The sequence below is a fragment of the Diospyros lotus genome, chromosome 2 (assembly GCF_014633365.1).
Source record: "Diospyros lotus cultivar Yz01 chromosome 2, ASM1463336v1, whole genome shotgun sequence".
NCBI lineage: Eukaryota > Viridiplantae > Streptophyta > Magnoliopsida > Ericales > Ebenaceae > Diospyros > Diospyros lotus.
Window position 1 is genome coordinate 1,004,447 of NC_068339.1, and position 14,974 is coordinate 1,019,420.

At 34.0% G+C, this 14,974-nt stretch overlaps 2 protein-coding genes across 3 annotated transcripts; both read left to right on the plus strand.

The window, feature by feature from the left end:
- The first annotated feature begins 5,311 nt into the window (after positions 1 to 5,311).
- LOC127795760 (protein TIFY 6B) lies at positions 5,312 to 10,466 on the plus strand. Of its 2 annotated transcripts, none has more exons than XM_052327632.1 (7): positions 5,312 to 5,634; positions 7,150 to 7,325; positions 7,637 to 7,941; positions 8,063 to 8,153; positions 8,245 to 8,578; positions 8,668 to 8,728; positions 10,139 to 10,466. In XM_052327632.1, the coding sequence occupies exons 1-7, from the start codon at positions 5,550 to 5,552 to the stop codon at positions 10,257 to 10,259; spliced, it is 1,173 nt and encodes a 390-aa protein (XP_052183592.1). In that variant the 5' UTR covers positions 5,312 to 5,549; the 3' UTR covers positions 10,260 to 10,466. The 2 variants fall into 2 exon arrangements, with proteins under 2 accessions (XP_052183592.1, XP_052183593.1); XM_052327633.1 differs by having other exon boundaries at positions 8,671 to 8,728.
- Positions 10,467 to 11,529: 1,063 nt separating this feature from the next.
- Positions 11,530 to 14,896, plus strand: LOC127795009 (ABC transporter G family member STR-like). The gene is made up of 4 exons (XM_052326404.1): positions 11,530 to 12,351; positions 12,487 to 12,666; positions 12,760 to 13,028; positions 13,146 to 14,896. The coding sequence occupies exons 1-4, from the start codon at positions 11,890 to 11,892 to the stop codon at positions 14,755 to 14,757; spliced, it is 2,523 nt and encodes an 840-aa protein (XP_052182364.1). The 5' UTR covers positions 11,530 to 11,889; the 3' UTR covers positions 14,758 to 14,896.
- The last annotated feature ends 78 nt before the right edge of the window (positions 14,897 to 14,974 follow it).

Genomic DNA, 14,974 nt, shown 5'->3' on the forward strand with positions numbered 1-14,974 from the left:
AGTTTTAGACATATTTTCTCTTACTCATGCAAAAATTAAATTTATTTTGGATTAAAGAATATTGCTTTTAGACATGTTTTCTTGTTTTAATCATTTATGTCTCAAAATGTTATATTTGAATTTTCAAATCTTGATTTCTCATGTAAAAAATAAATTTATTTTGAATTAAAAATGATACATGTTTTCTTATTGTTTGAAAAAGTTTAAACATTTTTTGAATTTCAAATTTTATATTAATCATTTCCTTAGTGGCCAAAATGTTTATAAATACATTCAAACTCAATTTTTGAGTATCAATTACACATATTACACATCCAAAACTCTCAAAAGCTGTCAAGCTAATTTTCAAACATTCAAAAGCTCTCAAAAATTCATTGTTCATCCACCAAAAAGCTACAAGACAATAAGAGAAAAGTTATTTAAGTCTTCTACGACAAATTCGAACTTCTCCATTTGAGATTACAAATTTATTTATTTATTTAAATATTATTACCTTGTATAATTTATTCTTAATTGCTTATTTATGTTCAAGTGTGAACAAATTATTTGTAAACATTTAAATTATTCTTGAGAATTGTATAGATTTCCTAGATCCGTTAAAATTAAGATGAATTTAATTTTCAAGGTAAATTAGGGATAAAACCTTGGTGTAGTAGTTGCCTATAACCCATTGTAATCTAAGTGTGTATCTAGTTTTTAAGGTGAGCTAGTGCGGAAACCTTTGTGATTTTGATTTAGTGGAACCCTAAGGGTGGTTAGATATTGGGAGAGTGAACTAGGCATATGCGAAGACATTGAATTATTTTAAATTGTCTTGTGCCTCATTGTATTTATTTTTGTTATATCTTGTGGCTCATATTTATTATTAATCTCAAATATAATTTATTATATTTATCAAATATATATGTTTCAATAAAATCATTAATCAATAATATTTATTAAAATTTAGAAAAAATTTAATCACTCAATTCACCATTCTTATTGAGTGGCCATACCTTAAGTGACCAATAGGAAATAAAATGAAAAAAGAAATTCGGGGTTATACTATTCACTCAATACCAAATTTGGTGATTGAAAATTGTACCAAACACCATTTAATTTGTTGTATTCATTGGAGAGATTTTTGCGCCAAATTGTAATTGGAGCTGGAAATGTCACGTTCATTGGTGATGCTCTTAAAGGGTATCTTATCACGTTCATAAGAATTGAATCATCGAATAAATGTGTTCCTTATTATGAATTGTCAATTGAAATATAATGATTATGTTATAATAATATATTTTATTTCTAAAAGTAATATTAATTATTATTTTAAAAATAATAGTGAGATATGAGTAAAAAAAAGTTAAATTAAATTGATATAATCAAATTGATTGAAATTATCGATTAAATTTGATTATATTTTTTTTGAGTATTTCGATTTAATTTGATTTCTTTATTAAAACAATCAAAATAACTAAGCTGATTAAAATATTTTAAAACAATATCGTTTTGATCAAATTAACCAAATGTCAATGTACTGATTTACTTTAGACGTTACCACTTACTTCAATACAATCATTTTGCAAGACATATTTGGTGGGTAATATTTCGATTAAATTGAAATAATCGAATTGAGCTGATCAAAAATGTCAGTTTAGTTTGGTTCAGTCTGTAGATTAGTTCAGTTCGATTTTTAATTTTGGCAATTTCAGTTATTTCGATTCAGTTTGATCTTTGAATTTAAAAAATATATATATAATCGAATCGATCGAAATATAAGAATGAAGTACTTTTCGTACTTTGTTATTTTGATTTTTTATTTTTTTTTTCAATTTTTTGTACTATTATAAATTTATGTATATCGCATCATTTGCAAGAATTATTTGTCAAAATTATTTATTTATGAGTATAACATTTCTCTACAATTTAGGTCAAACCACCGACCATCCACCTATTAATCCAAAGTCCCGCATATTTTATTTCTAAAAATTTTTACCCACTTGGATCATCGAAAAGTTGAATAAACAAATTATTTTGGCACTTATCATACTTTTATAACGTTTATATATTAATATATTGTATTTTATATCATATTTATATATAAATATTATTAAAAATGCCATAATAAATGTTTAAATAACAAGTTATTATTAACATAGTACAACTTGGCAAGGAATGTTGATTATTATTTTATTTAAGTTTTGGATAGTACAAAGTAACGGTCATGTTTGGCAAGAGATAGAAATGAAAGAATGGGTGTATTTGAATATTTAATTACGATATTTTAAATAAAATTTATATATTAATATATTATTTTTTATGTTATATTAATATAAATATATAATATATGATTAATACTAATTATTATGATAAAATATATATTTTAATCTTTGTAGTTGTATGTTTTCTTCATTTAGATATTCAAATTTTTTGTTATTTCAAATACACTTATAAATTTACAATTTCGAGTCAATTACACATTTGAATTTTTTTTTTGTTTCAAATATATTTCTGAATTATGTAATTTCAAATCAATAGTACACTTTTACATTTTTATTGAGAATAATGAATTTATGAGTGTAATTGAAACAACAAAATGTTCAAGGGTACAATTGACTCAAAATTACATTGTATAGAAGTGTTTTTGAAACAATAAAAAGTTCAAGTGTATAAAAAAAAAAAAACTTGTAAGTACAGGAATTAAAATATGTATTTGACCAATCATTGCCCTTAGAATAATGGTTAAGTGACAATAAATACATAGTATCTGCATATAATATTTATTTATTGTATTTTATTTTTAACATTTGATTTGTACATAGACCAAAGCCTAGTAAAATAGATCCAATGCAACATCTATACAAAGATCTTGAGAAAAGTTTAAAGGGATACATTAAGGTTAACGTTTGTTAAAACGAGTATGATAAAATTAAAATGATTTATGGATCAATATATGAAATGATAAAAAAAAATCTATAAAGTATTCTAAGATTTTTATCAAATTATTTGTTATATTTTTTAGAATGCATTAGATGACACATGTGTCATTTTTTTTATCTGTAATGATCAGGAAAAAATTATCTGAAAAAATCTAGATAATAAGTTAGATGACTTATTTTTCAATAGTTATTAGATAAATTTAACAAATATAATAGAAATTACTTTTATGTGAAATGTTTTCCATATCCCATTTTTTTTCAGTATATATATTAGTTAACAAACATTACATAAAAAAAAAAAACTTGAAGCAAAATGATTTATGGGTATATATTAGGTTATACGAAAATGTGGAAATGAACATTCTTCTAAAAAATATAAGTATAAATAGGGTCCGAAACGAGAATGAGAAATATTTTGAAAACGAGAAAACGGCTCCTCCAAATTGTTTTTGTGCATCCTTGGGTACATATTCATCAAATCACAAAGCCTATGAAAAACAAACCCATAAGATAAAGATAAAAGTATAACAATTAAAATAAATGAGAAAGCCACAAAATACCTTGGATACCGTACTTGGATAAGGGTCTCTGGGATACCTTCCCCGTATAAGAGTTTTTTGGAGAGTTGTCTGCAAACTCCCAACAAAAAAGAAGGCCTGGGAAAGTCTTGGTAGACTCTTATGAAAAGGGTGTTTGGGAAACCATAAGCACAAACAAGACAATTTCGAAAATTCTATTGAGAATCTTGTAAATGATAAGATTTATTATCCACAAAAATAAAAATCCTAATCAATATCAAAATACTGAGATACTTATCACAAATCTACAAACTTTTCTATAAATATTGGGATATTTACTACAGACCTGTAATACTGATTAATGGGCTTTATAAATTCTCCAATCAAAAATTTGAGTTAAGCATTTGAGGGTTTGCGTATAAAATGTTCCGCACCCTTTAATTGTCTTATTTTTTTTTGTAGAGGGTGATTCATTGATAAATAAATTTATTATTATATTTAGACAATAACACATCCAAATCATTTTATTAGTTTATAATAAATATATCATGTTTTGAATCATTTAATCAATTAATAAAATTATTTAAATATTAAAAACATAATAAAATAATACACCTTTAAATAAAGTAAATTTATAATTACAAATAATAATTAATATTACCCATAATATATTAACACTTAAATATTTTATCATATTTTAAAATATTTTATTTACTATACTAAGAGAAGTGTTACTCGTCAACAAAATTTAAAAATACTACAATTAAATATTTAAATAATATTTTCAAATATATTAAATTAGGTCGGGCCGCCCTGGCCGATTGGCGGGTTGTCGCCTGTTGAAAAAGAAAACACGAGCCACATCGTGGAGCGTGCTCTTGTACCCGCCCCCCATGACCCAGATATATATTATATATATATAAAATCAATGAAATAACAACTCCCCCTCCCTCTGCCACGTGTAGCACACCGCGCGCATTTCCATATACTAGCTCGCACGTGGTGCTGACCGGCAACTGTCTTTAATTTTTTTTATTTTTAGTTTAAAGTTTAAATAATTGTATTTATTGTAATTTATTTGTTTTATTTTTATTATATAAATAAAATATATTTATTTTTTAATAAATAAAGTTACATAATCTCTTATTAAAATTTTAATAAAATATATATATTTAATTAAACTTATTTTATTATTTTTAAAACAATAGTTAAAACATAATAAATGGGTCAAATTTCTATTTTTATTTTTGTAATTTCACATTTTTTTATATAATTATTTAATTTTTTTTGTTATTTTAATTATATTATTTATATTTTCAAATCAATTTAATTTATATGCTTTGATATTGTTTTGTGTGGTAAGTTAAATTTTTTATTATTTTAATTATATCATTAAATTTATATTTTTAAATTAATTTAATCTTTACACTTTAACGTGAATAAAATATATATATTTTATTATTTTATTTTATATTTTTTTTAATACATAAAGTTTTATAAATTAAATTAATTTAAAAATATAAATTTAAAAATAAAAAATTTAAATTATCACAAAAAAAAATCATAATATAAAATTTAAATTATCTCAAAATTAAATTTAAATTTGTAATCGAAAGAAAAGTTTAAATAATAAAAAAAATAAAAGTTTATGGAATAATATGAATTTAGGTACATGTGATAAAAGCAAAACCGATGTCAAAACAAAGGCGATGCTCAGTGCACGTGGGGGGTGACCGGGAGTAGCCGGTAGCGAAGGGAGGTGTCGGGAGATCACAAGAAAACCGAACCAGTCTCTCTGGATCGGACGGTCCAGATTTCATCTCCCTCCAATTCCCTTTTTTTTTTTATTGTTTCCCTTCTCTCTGTCCCTCGCCCTTGGTCGCCAATTAAAAACAAAGCTCACGTTGAGAATGGCGTCTCTGTTCAGCTCCTTTAACAATAATTCAATCCCTTCGAGTGATAAAAGAACTCTTGCCATGGATTCATGAGCACATGTTTAGTCGTAGAGTACTGAATTTTTAATCCGAACTTCATTCAGCGTTCACAGGCCAAGGCGGCCCCGGAATTTCAGTTCCTTGTTGTTCAGACCCTTTCCCGCGTTCGCACGCCGATGGAGAGAGATTTTCTGGGTTTGGCTTCCAGAAGAGTGTCGGTTCCTGTGAGAGGAGAGATTCCTGTTGCGTGCAAAGATTCTGGTAAATTCACCCTCACGCAGATTATGCTTTTTATTTAATTTTGTTGTTTGTTCTCTGTGATTGTTTAATTTCTGGTTGTTCTGTTCGCTTGATGAGAAGAAAAGTCAGGAAAAGAGAAGGAATGAGTGGTTCGATGCGCAGGACCAGATTGGTGCTCTTTTTTTTTTTATCCCCCCCTTGTATGTCTTTTTAGCTTAGTTGTCAAGAACAGTTTGGATGTGATGTTGGAGACTGGATGTTATTTTTAATGATTAATCTTAGACCAAAACCCTTAAATTCGAAACGTTAGGCGCTGACTTAAGGACCGAAACGTTTGAATAAATCAGTTGGCAAATGCAGAAATAGAGAAAGGGCTGTGACAGAGGCTGTATAGATTCAGTGTAATCAGCTAGTTATCTCAAGTGTCTTCAATTGCCTCCCTGTAAGGCTGATTCGTGTTGTGGTTGTTTGCTTCTTGAGTTAATAATATAATTGGTGGATTTTATTAAATCCATGAGTGTCTAGTGTGATATTTAATCTTATAATCTTCTCTTATTGATTGGCAAATTAAAAAAAAAGAAATCAAAGAGAAAGCTTAACCAGACGGGTTTTAGAGAGTTTTTAATACCAGGGAATGAATAAAAAAATTAAAGCGTGAAGGATTGGAGTTTTCTTTTCTTTTCTTTCATTATCTTCTACTTTTCCCACCTGCCAAACGAAAGGCCAAGTTTTTCTAGTGCATATTATTATTATTATTATATGTTTTCACAATGCGCTAATACCCGCATGGGTAAGCACGTTTACATAGAGTCAGCCAAGTGGCAAAATATTGATTGAATTGTTCTTTGGATGGAGATTTGGTATTAGTCTTTTAGAAACATTTGATTTGATTTTCCTCCGAGCTTTAACCTTTTGCCTGGGGTACAACGCAACCACTTGCTCAGTTTTATATGCTAAAATAAAGGCTACATGCGCCTCAAGGACTTATATTTCGTTTATGTTTTAAATGAGACATTGGCATTTCAAGTGGTAGACTGGCAGTGACATCCGAGAAGTCGCTATGTCTAATAAAATATATGATACGTAATGGAATTTAAATTTATTAAAAAATCCATATGTATTGTTCATTATTATATTGGATGAACAGGTAACATGCATACTCTAATCCTTATAAAATATGTGTTATCATTATAGATGTGATTAAAAAATAATATTATTTAATAATGTGCTTGAGATGCTCAATGAACAATTATTTTTAAAAGTTGATTAGCATATTTATCTTCTTTTGACAGCTCATTGATGGAGCACTTTTTATATTAAATTGAACTGTGATTTATATAAATCACCCTTCGGAGAATATGGTGCCTTGTTATTAGTATATGGTTTACGGGAGCCTAATCCTTTGTTCTTTCTGAACCTGCACTTTGTAAAATTACTGTTTAGATCTCAGGTTTTAGAGTTTCAAGCTATAAACAGAGATCTTCTTTGTGGAAGCAACTAAGCCATCAGCGTTTTTGTTTGTTTTATGATTTTTAGCGCCAACTAGAACTCCCACAATGCAGCGTTCATATCCCCAGTTCCTTTCCTTCAGTTCTACTCAAGATGATGGAACAAGAAAGACTGGTTTTGATTCTCTCTCAACTGGATTTATGACCATATCAACTACAGAACCTTTCAACTGTAATCAGAAACCACACCCTAGCAACATCCAGGTTTGTTTTTTTACTCGTCTTGAAGTCAATTTAAGCTTCTATAAACTTGTATAGAATCCCATGAATTAGTCCATGAAAGGCAATAACCATTTTAAACTTTTCTTCTGAGTTAAGTGGATTTTAGATCTCAATATCCCTATGTTCAGACATTTCAATTTGCCCCCAAATGGAAATAACAGAGGCCTTTAATCTGAATCAAAACTGTGCACCTATCTTATATGAACCTATATGTTCTTGAATGTCTTGCTTTGATAGAAAGAAGTTACTAATTTCTCAATTTTTTCCTTGTCTTTCTGTCATTCGAACTATAGAAAAACCTGACTTCTGATAAGCAAGTGGGAACCCATTATACAGTGACCACGTATCATCCTGCACATCAATTTGATGCACATTCTATTCTTCGTCCTCATGAAGTCAGGATGGCAACTGCCAACCAAACAAGTCAAAAGATTTCTGTTACTATGAGAAGTCCTGCTCATCAATCCTTCCTTGCTTCTGCCGGACAGAATGTTATTGGTTCCACCATCAACACACGGTCTCTTGGAGGACTTCCTGTAATTTCCCCTGTTTCAATGGTTCCCACAAGCACTTCGGTTGTTGGTACTACTGATTTAAGGTATCATAGAGGATAGTCTTCATATTTGTGCTAATACTAAAATGGTTTTACCAAAAATATTTGATTTTTTTTTATGAAAAATTTATCTGAAAGGTTTAAATTCTGGTGGGTCTGTCTGCAGGAATGCTTCCAAGCCCTCTGGTGGTTCTGCACAATTGACTATCTTTTATGCCGGCTCAGTGTGTGTTTATGATGATGTGTCTCCTGAGAAGGTATTTTCTTGCCTTGATTTTGTTTTGAGCCCCCCTAGATTTTCTTTCATTATCACATTGTTGATTTGATAAATTTTCATTTTTCTTCCAGGCTCAAGCTATTATGTTATTGGCTGGAAACGGGCATCCAGCAACACCGAATAAGACAATTCCCATAACTCAAGTGGAAGCACCAGTGCCAAGATCTTCTGGTATTGATGGTTTTGCTGGGAACCAGTCCCATAATCCTTCATCTTGCCCAGCTCTTCCAAGCCCTATTTCTGTAACTTCTCATGTTGCTACTCAGTCTGTTGGAGGATCCAATAACACTACAGATGCAACAGCTGTGAGATCAGTAGGAGCCCTGACATCTCCTTCTACCAAAGCAGAATCATCTAAAATAATCAGTTTAACAGCCCCTGTTTCTTGTACACTGATTCCATCAGGTAAATTCTTTGGTTTTCATTCTGAGGTTCTTTTGAAGTTGTGAAATTATATACCAAATATCTTTTAAAATTGTGAAATTCTCCTGTAGTAGCTGCTCCTCAGGCTCGTAAAGCATCCTTGGCTCGTTTTTTGGAGAAACGTAAGGAAAGGTAATCAAGTGTTGCTTTAATTTGCATACAATTATATTGATACTTGTGGAAGGAATTTATCAAAAAAGAAAAAAATCTATCAGCAAAAGAAAATGGTTACCTTTCCACTGACGAGTTAGCCTGCTTGGTTGACTGTGACCTACTTCAGTCCTAAACTTATCATCACGATGGTTGACTCCATCTTATTGGGTTATGTATGTATCTCCCATAAAATCAATGTGTGGCATTGTGTTCATATGGTATTTAACCTGAGCCTATTGTTATTTTCATTGCATTTGCCACAAGATCTTTATAAGTTTTACAAGTGGATAGAGTAACGTCAAAATTTTAAGGTGACTCCATCTTATTGGTCATGTATGTATCTCCCATAAAATCAATGTGTGGCCTTGATGTGTTCATATGGTATTTCTACTAAACCTATTATTCTTTGCATTGCATGTGCCACAAGATTATAAGTTTTACAAGTGGATAGAGTAATGTCAAAATTTGAAGGTGAGAAATAATTGCCCTTTAAACTAAAATGGGATCGAAGTGGGATTTGGTGGACTTAATCATTAAGATGGCTATTCCTTAGGTGTTACCAAGAAGGATATTGTTTACCTCTATAGTGACAAGGTGTTTTTTGCTAGGTAGCCTCACATATTATTTAAGATGGCGATTCTTAGTCTTTTTTTTTGGTTACCAAGGAGGAGATTATTTACCACTATAGTGACAAGGTTTTTGTACCTGTAATTTGGTGGCAGATTACATGGTAGCCTCACCATATCATTTTCATTCCTTATTAGTGATCCAATGCTTGAAGATGGGTGGGATAGCCAGTTGTTATTTTTTTTTAAGCTTTTTTCTTCCTTTATCCCATTTCTTTCTTGTAAATTTTTATACGTGATGACTTTATGAAACACTCTTGTGCATGCAAATTTCATGATTTTCCCATTAGAGGTTCACCTTTTGCTACATGTTGAAGTCATTCTGATCTTGCTTTCGTAAAAGAGGTTCCTTTCAATAGTTGACTGCTTTTTCTCTTGAATCTTGATGGGTTGTTAAAGAAAGTGAATCCAAATCTTTTTTATACGGGTTTATCGAGTTTTTAGGTGGGATCAGATCTTCCACAAATGAGATGCATTTTGAAATTTGATTGATGATCTATTTGTGCCATAATCCGAGCATGGTAGACAGCCTTTAACAATACTTCAGTAGAGAGACCGTCGTGTCATCTACCGCTAAATTCTTGGACAGGATTAGAGGAGCTAACTGTTTACCCACTACAGTCCATCACCGTGAAGATGTTGTCACCATAGATTCATAGAGCGCATGATTGCACTGGCTAAGAACCTTGCTAGTGACTAGTGTTGTTTCCTTTTCGTTTATATTTCTACTTTCAGCTAAAAGTCATAATTTTTGTGCATTCAGGGCAATGAATGCTTCCCCATATGCGAGCAAGCAAACTCCAGATTGCAGCCCTTCTGGATCCCAAACTCAGAGTTTATCTGTGAACGCTGCTGGCTCTTGTCCTCTTCCAGCCCGCCATTAGAAGCTGAGGGAGACTAGGGCTATCCTTCCGCATTGCTGAATAAGTTAGCCATGCCAAAGAAACAATTGTCATTATTTATGTTGTATTCTTTCGACTCAAATTTTAGTCTAGTCTCTTACCTATGGTTCTAACTATATTTATTTCGTCCTGTATTCATCTTGCAACCATTTTGGCGTATATATATATGATATATCTGTGTTCATGAAAGCAATGTGGATTTTGGAAGAGCCACCACATGTGATTGTAGACTAGGCAAGTAAGTTTACATGCAACATAAACTCCCCTGAAGATGAAACTTCATTAAGATATGATCACTGTTTTTGGCTTCGTTTGGCTGGGCAGTTTGACTGTTTATAAGCTGGTATAGTAACTTTAAGCTACTTAACTTATTTATTTAAATATTTAGAGAATTTAAGCTATATAACTTAAACGCTCAGCTTTTTACAAAAACAAACCCATCAGCTTTTGAAAAAAATATGCTATTAATTAAGTTGAGTTGACCGAATAAATGTCTATTTTATCCTTAATCTTTTCAACAATTTTCAGTCATTGCCCTTCTTTTTCAACCTTCTACCTCCCGCCTGCCACTGTTGCTACCAATTTTTCCGACCGTCATTGTCGCCCTCGTCATCCGCCATTACCCCAACTTTTCTGATCATCGCCCGTTGCCCCCAGCGTCCACCATCTTCCCACTCCATTGCCCTCATCTCCGCCGTTGCCCCCAGCATCCACCATCGTCGTCAATCCGTCCATCTCCTTTTCACTGTCTCTCTCTATATATATACACATATATATTAATATATTTTTAATTAATTTTAACATATATATACATTTATATAACAATAATTTATAATTAATTTTATTAAAAATAAATAATTTTTATATTATTCAATAATACGTCTATTTTCGTCTTTTTATCATATTCTGACAACTTATCAACTATTTTAAACCAAATACGTAGTTATTAACTTAACGTTACTTAACTTAAAAGCTATTATATAACTTAAACACTATCCAGCTTAAAAACTCTTAAAAAAAACCTAATCAAACTAAGCCTAATGCTAATCAGAATGAGATAAAAAATTCATGTAACCAACCCTACCCTACAAAATGAGATAAAGTAGACTCGATATGGTGTTATCCGATAGTATAGATCCGTGCTAGTAGAAGCTGTATATGTGAACTTGATTTGGAAATTGGAACCAGTTGTAACTGAAATGCTAAATTATCAAACCATGAGCAATGAGGGCCCTGGTTTCTTTATATACCCAATGCTTGGCAGAAAGGTGCTGATCTGATGGAAACCAAGTTCTTAGCCACTTTGTTGTCACCAATACATACATCTCAAGACAAATGGTGCTATTGATCACAATGGCACCCTCCAATGGAAAAGAAAAGATGTAGTTACCTCCAGTTTTCATATGAAACAAATCCACAACAGCTTCCGTTACAAACAAAGAAAGCCAACGGCAAGCCCAAGGGGGGGAAGTAGCAGCAAAGAAAGAAGTTGCCGTCCAAGCCCCAAATTATCTTTCCATGTTCTCTTCACAACCTTCCAAATCTCTTTTAATCATCATTTTACCCGTCCCATTTTGTCCAACACTCCAATCCCTCCCTCTTCTGCATTTATATGCATTCATTGCACTTCGCCCCTGCCAAAATCCGAGTCCTCAGAATCACCCGAAAAGGGTGGTCCAGAAAGAGCAGCTTGATCCTTGAGTGGCTTGCGGCAATGGCTAGGTTTCACCGGACAGGCACAAACAAAAGCCTGGAGAGCTTGCTGGACATGGATAAGTCAGCACAGGTGGCCAAGATCATCGTGGACAGGCAGCCAACCAGGAAGATGATCCCGGGGCAAGGGCTTGAGTTCAGTACCCTGTCTTACACTGTAATCAAGAAGCAGAAGAAGGATGGAGTGTGGATCACCAAGGAAGCTTACCTTCTCAATGATATCTCTGGGCAGGCCATGAGAGGTGAGATCATGGCCATCGTGGGACCTAGTGGTGCTGGGAAATCCACATTCCTTGATGCCTTGGCTGGAAGGATAGCACAAGGCAGCCTTGAAGGATCTGTCAGAATTGATGGAAAACCAGTTAGTTTCTCCCCTCCCCTTTTTCTATAATGAAAAATGATATTTTCTTAGAATTTTTATACATAAAATGGCATCAAAATAATGTGTGTATATGATTATGCAAGTCTACATAGATAAAGGGCTAGTTACATGCAGGTGACAACTAGCTACATGAAGATGATATCATCTTATGTAATGCAAGATGACCAGCTCTTCCCCATGTTGACGGTCTTTGAAACCTTCATGTTTGCTGCTGACGTTAGGCTCCCACCTTCCCTTTCCAGGGCGGATAAGAAGCAGAGAGTCCATGAGCTCCTTGACCAACTGGGGTTGCAGGTAAGAACTACCCGAGTCCCCCCAACCCACGTACGTGTGCGAGATTGTCTGATTTTGAGTAGAATTTTGATCGTATAACTGACTGCTGTGCAGAGTACAGCACACACATACATCGGAGATGAGGGGAGGAGAGGAGTGTCAGGAGGTGAAAGGCGAAGGGTTTCTATAGGAATCGACATTATCCACAAACCTTCCCTGCTGTTTCTTGATGAACCCACTTCAGGTCTTGACTCAACAAGTGCCTTCAGCGTGGTGGAGAAAGTGAAGGACATTGCTAAAGGCGGAAGCATTGTCCTCATGACTATCCACCAGCCGTCCTTCAGAATCCAGATGCTCCTGGACCGCATCACAGTCCTTGCAAGGTACCTGAAAACCCACATTGATCTTAATGAATGCTTCTTAATTTCTTACTGACAAAGAAGAAAGTCTAGGGCAGTGTATAAGTAACTGACTTAGTAGAGCAATATTGTTGGTTTCAGAGGGAGACTGATATATTTGGGAAGCCCAACTGCTCTGCCTGCTCACCTCTCTGGATTTGGAAGGCCGGTCCCGGATAGTGGGAACAGCTTGGAATATCTCTTGGATGTGATCAAAGAGTATGATGAATCAACAGTAGGGCTTGATCCCCTTGTTTTATACCAGCGAGATGGCATCAAACCTGATCAAGTAGCCAGGACCCCTGTGAGAAAACCACCCAAAACTCCTCGAACTCCTAATGGAAAGACTCCCTCAATGAAGCACATAAGCCTCAATAGCCATCAATTTTCCAGTGGGAATGTATCAACTCGATCAAATTCAGCCCAGTTTAATTATCATGACGACAACGACGATGATTTTGATAACTCTCTAGAGCGCAGGACTGCTCCTACACCTATGCAACTGCAGAGTGGCGTCTACAATCCACGATTAGCTTCCCAGTTCTACAAAGATTTCTCAGTTTGGCTGTACAATGGTGTCAAGGGGACTCCTCTCCGACCACCCTCCTGGACTCCAGCAAGAACACCAGGACGCACCCCTGCAAAGACACCAAGCTCTGGCGGAAGAAGCCAATTCTCAAGCTGGCACCCAACTCCTCAGCAAACCCCTTCACACATAAAGGCGCCTGTGGTTTTGAGCCCATCCATTGAAGAATATGAGCCTTCTTATGAAGATTTTGACACACAAGTCCTTGATGAGCCGGAGCATGGTCCCAAGTTTGCGAATCCATGGCTCCGGGAGGTTAAAGTCCTCTCATGGCGCACTGCACTGAACGTTGTCCGAACTCCAGAGCTCTTCCTGTCCCGAGAAATTGTCCTGGCAGTCATGGCTGTCATTCTATCCACACTCTTCAAGAACCTCCAAGATGCTAGTTTCAAAAACATCAACAGGCTCCTCAACTTCTACATCTTTGCAGTTTGCCTCATCTTTTTCTCCTCCAATGATGCTGTTCCCACCTTCATCCAAGAGAGATTCATCTTCATCCGGGAGACTTCCCACAATGCCTATCGCGCTTCATCTTATGTCATCTCCTCCCTCATTGTCTACCTCCCCTTCTTTGCCATCCAAGGTTTCACATTTGCTGTGATCACCAAGCTGATTCTCCGCCTGAACTGCAACCTCTTCTACTTCTGGCTTATCCTTTACGCCTCACTCATAACAACGAATGCCTATGTGATGCTGGTCAGTGCACTTGTGCCAAGCTATATCACTGGCTATGCAGTTGTCATAGCCACAACTGCTCTCTTCTTCCTCACCTGTGGCTTCTTCTTAAAGCAGTCTAAGATACCCCCATACTGGAGGTGGCTCCATTACATTTCTGCAATCAAGTACCCATTTGAAGCATTGCTAGTGAATGAGTTTGACGGCAAGCGTTGTTATACGGGTAACATATCAGAACTTTCACCTGGTCCTTTGGGAGATGTGACAACCAGTCATCTTCATAGACCTGAATTGAATTGCCCGTTAATTGGAGAAGATGTTCTGGCCACAATGGACATTGTTCATCTGAAGAACATCTGGTATGATATTGCCATATTACTGGCATGGGGAGTTCTTTACCGTCTATTCTTCTATCTGGTTCTCAGGTTCTATTCCAAGAATGAGAGGAAATGAAGTTAGTATGTGGTTTTCAGATGTTGTGTGCCTTAATTTCATGTTGTCTTGTAGCCTTGAGACTTAATCAAGCAAGGAAACCATAAATCTAAATGTGTATTTTTCATTAAACTTACTGGAAATTGGGAAGCCTACAGTGAAAAAGAATCACAAGCATAGCACCATGCGTGTCACATGTTTTAGCTCCTACTTCAACTTTGAACTGCTCCTAATGGAG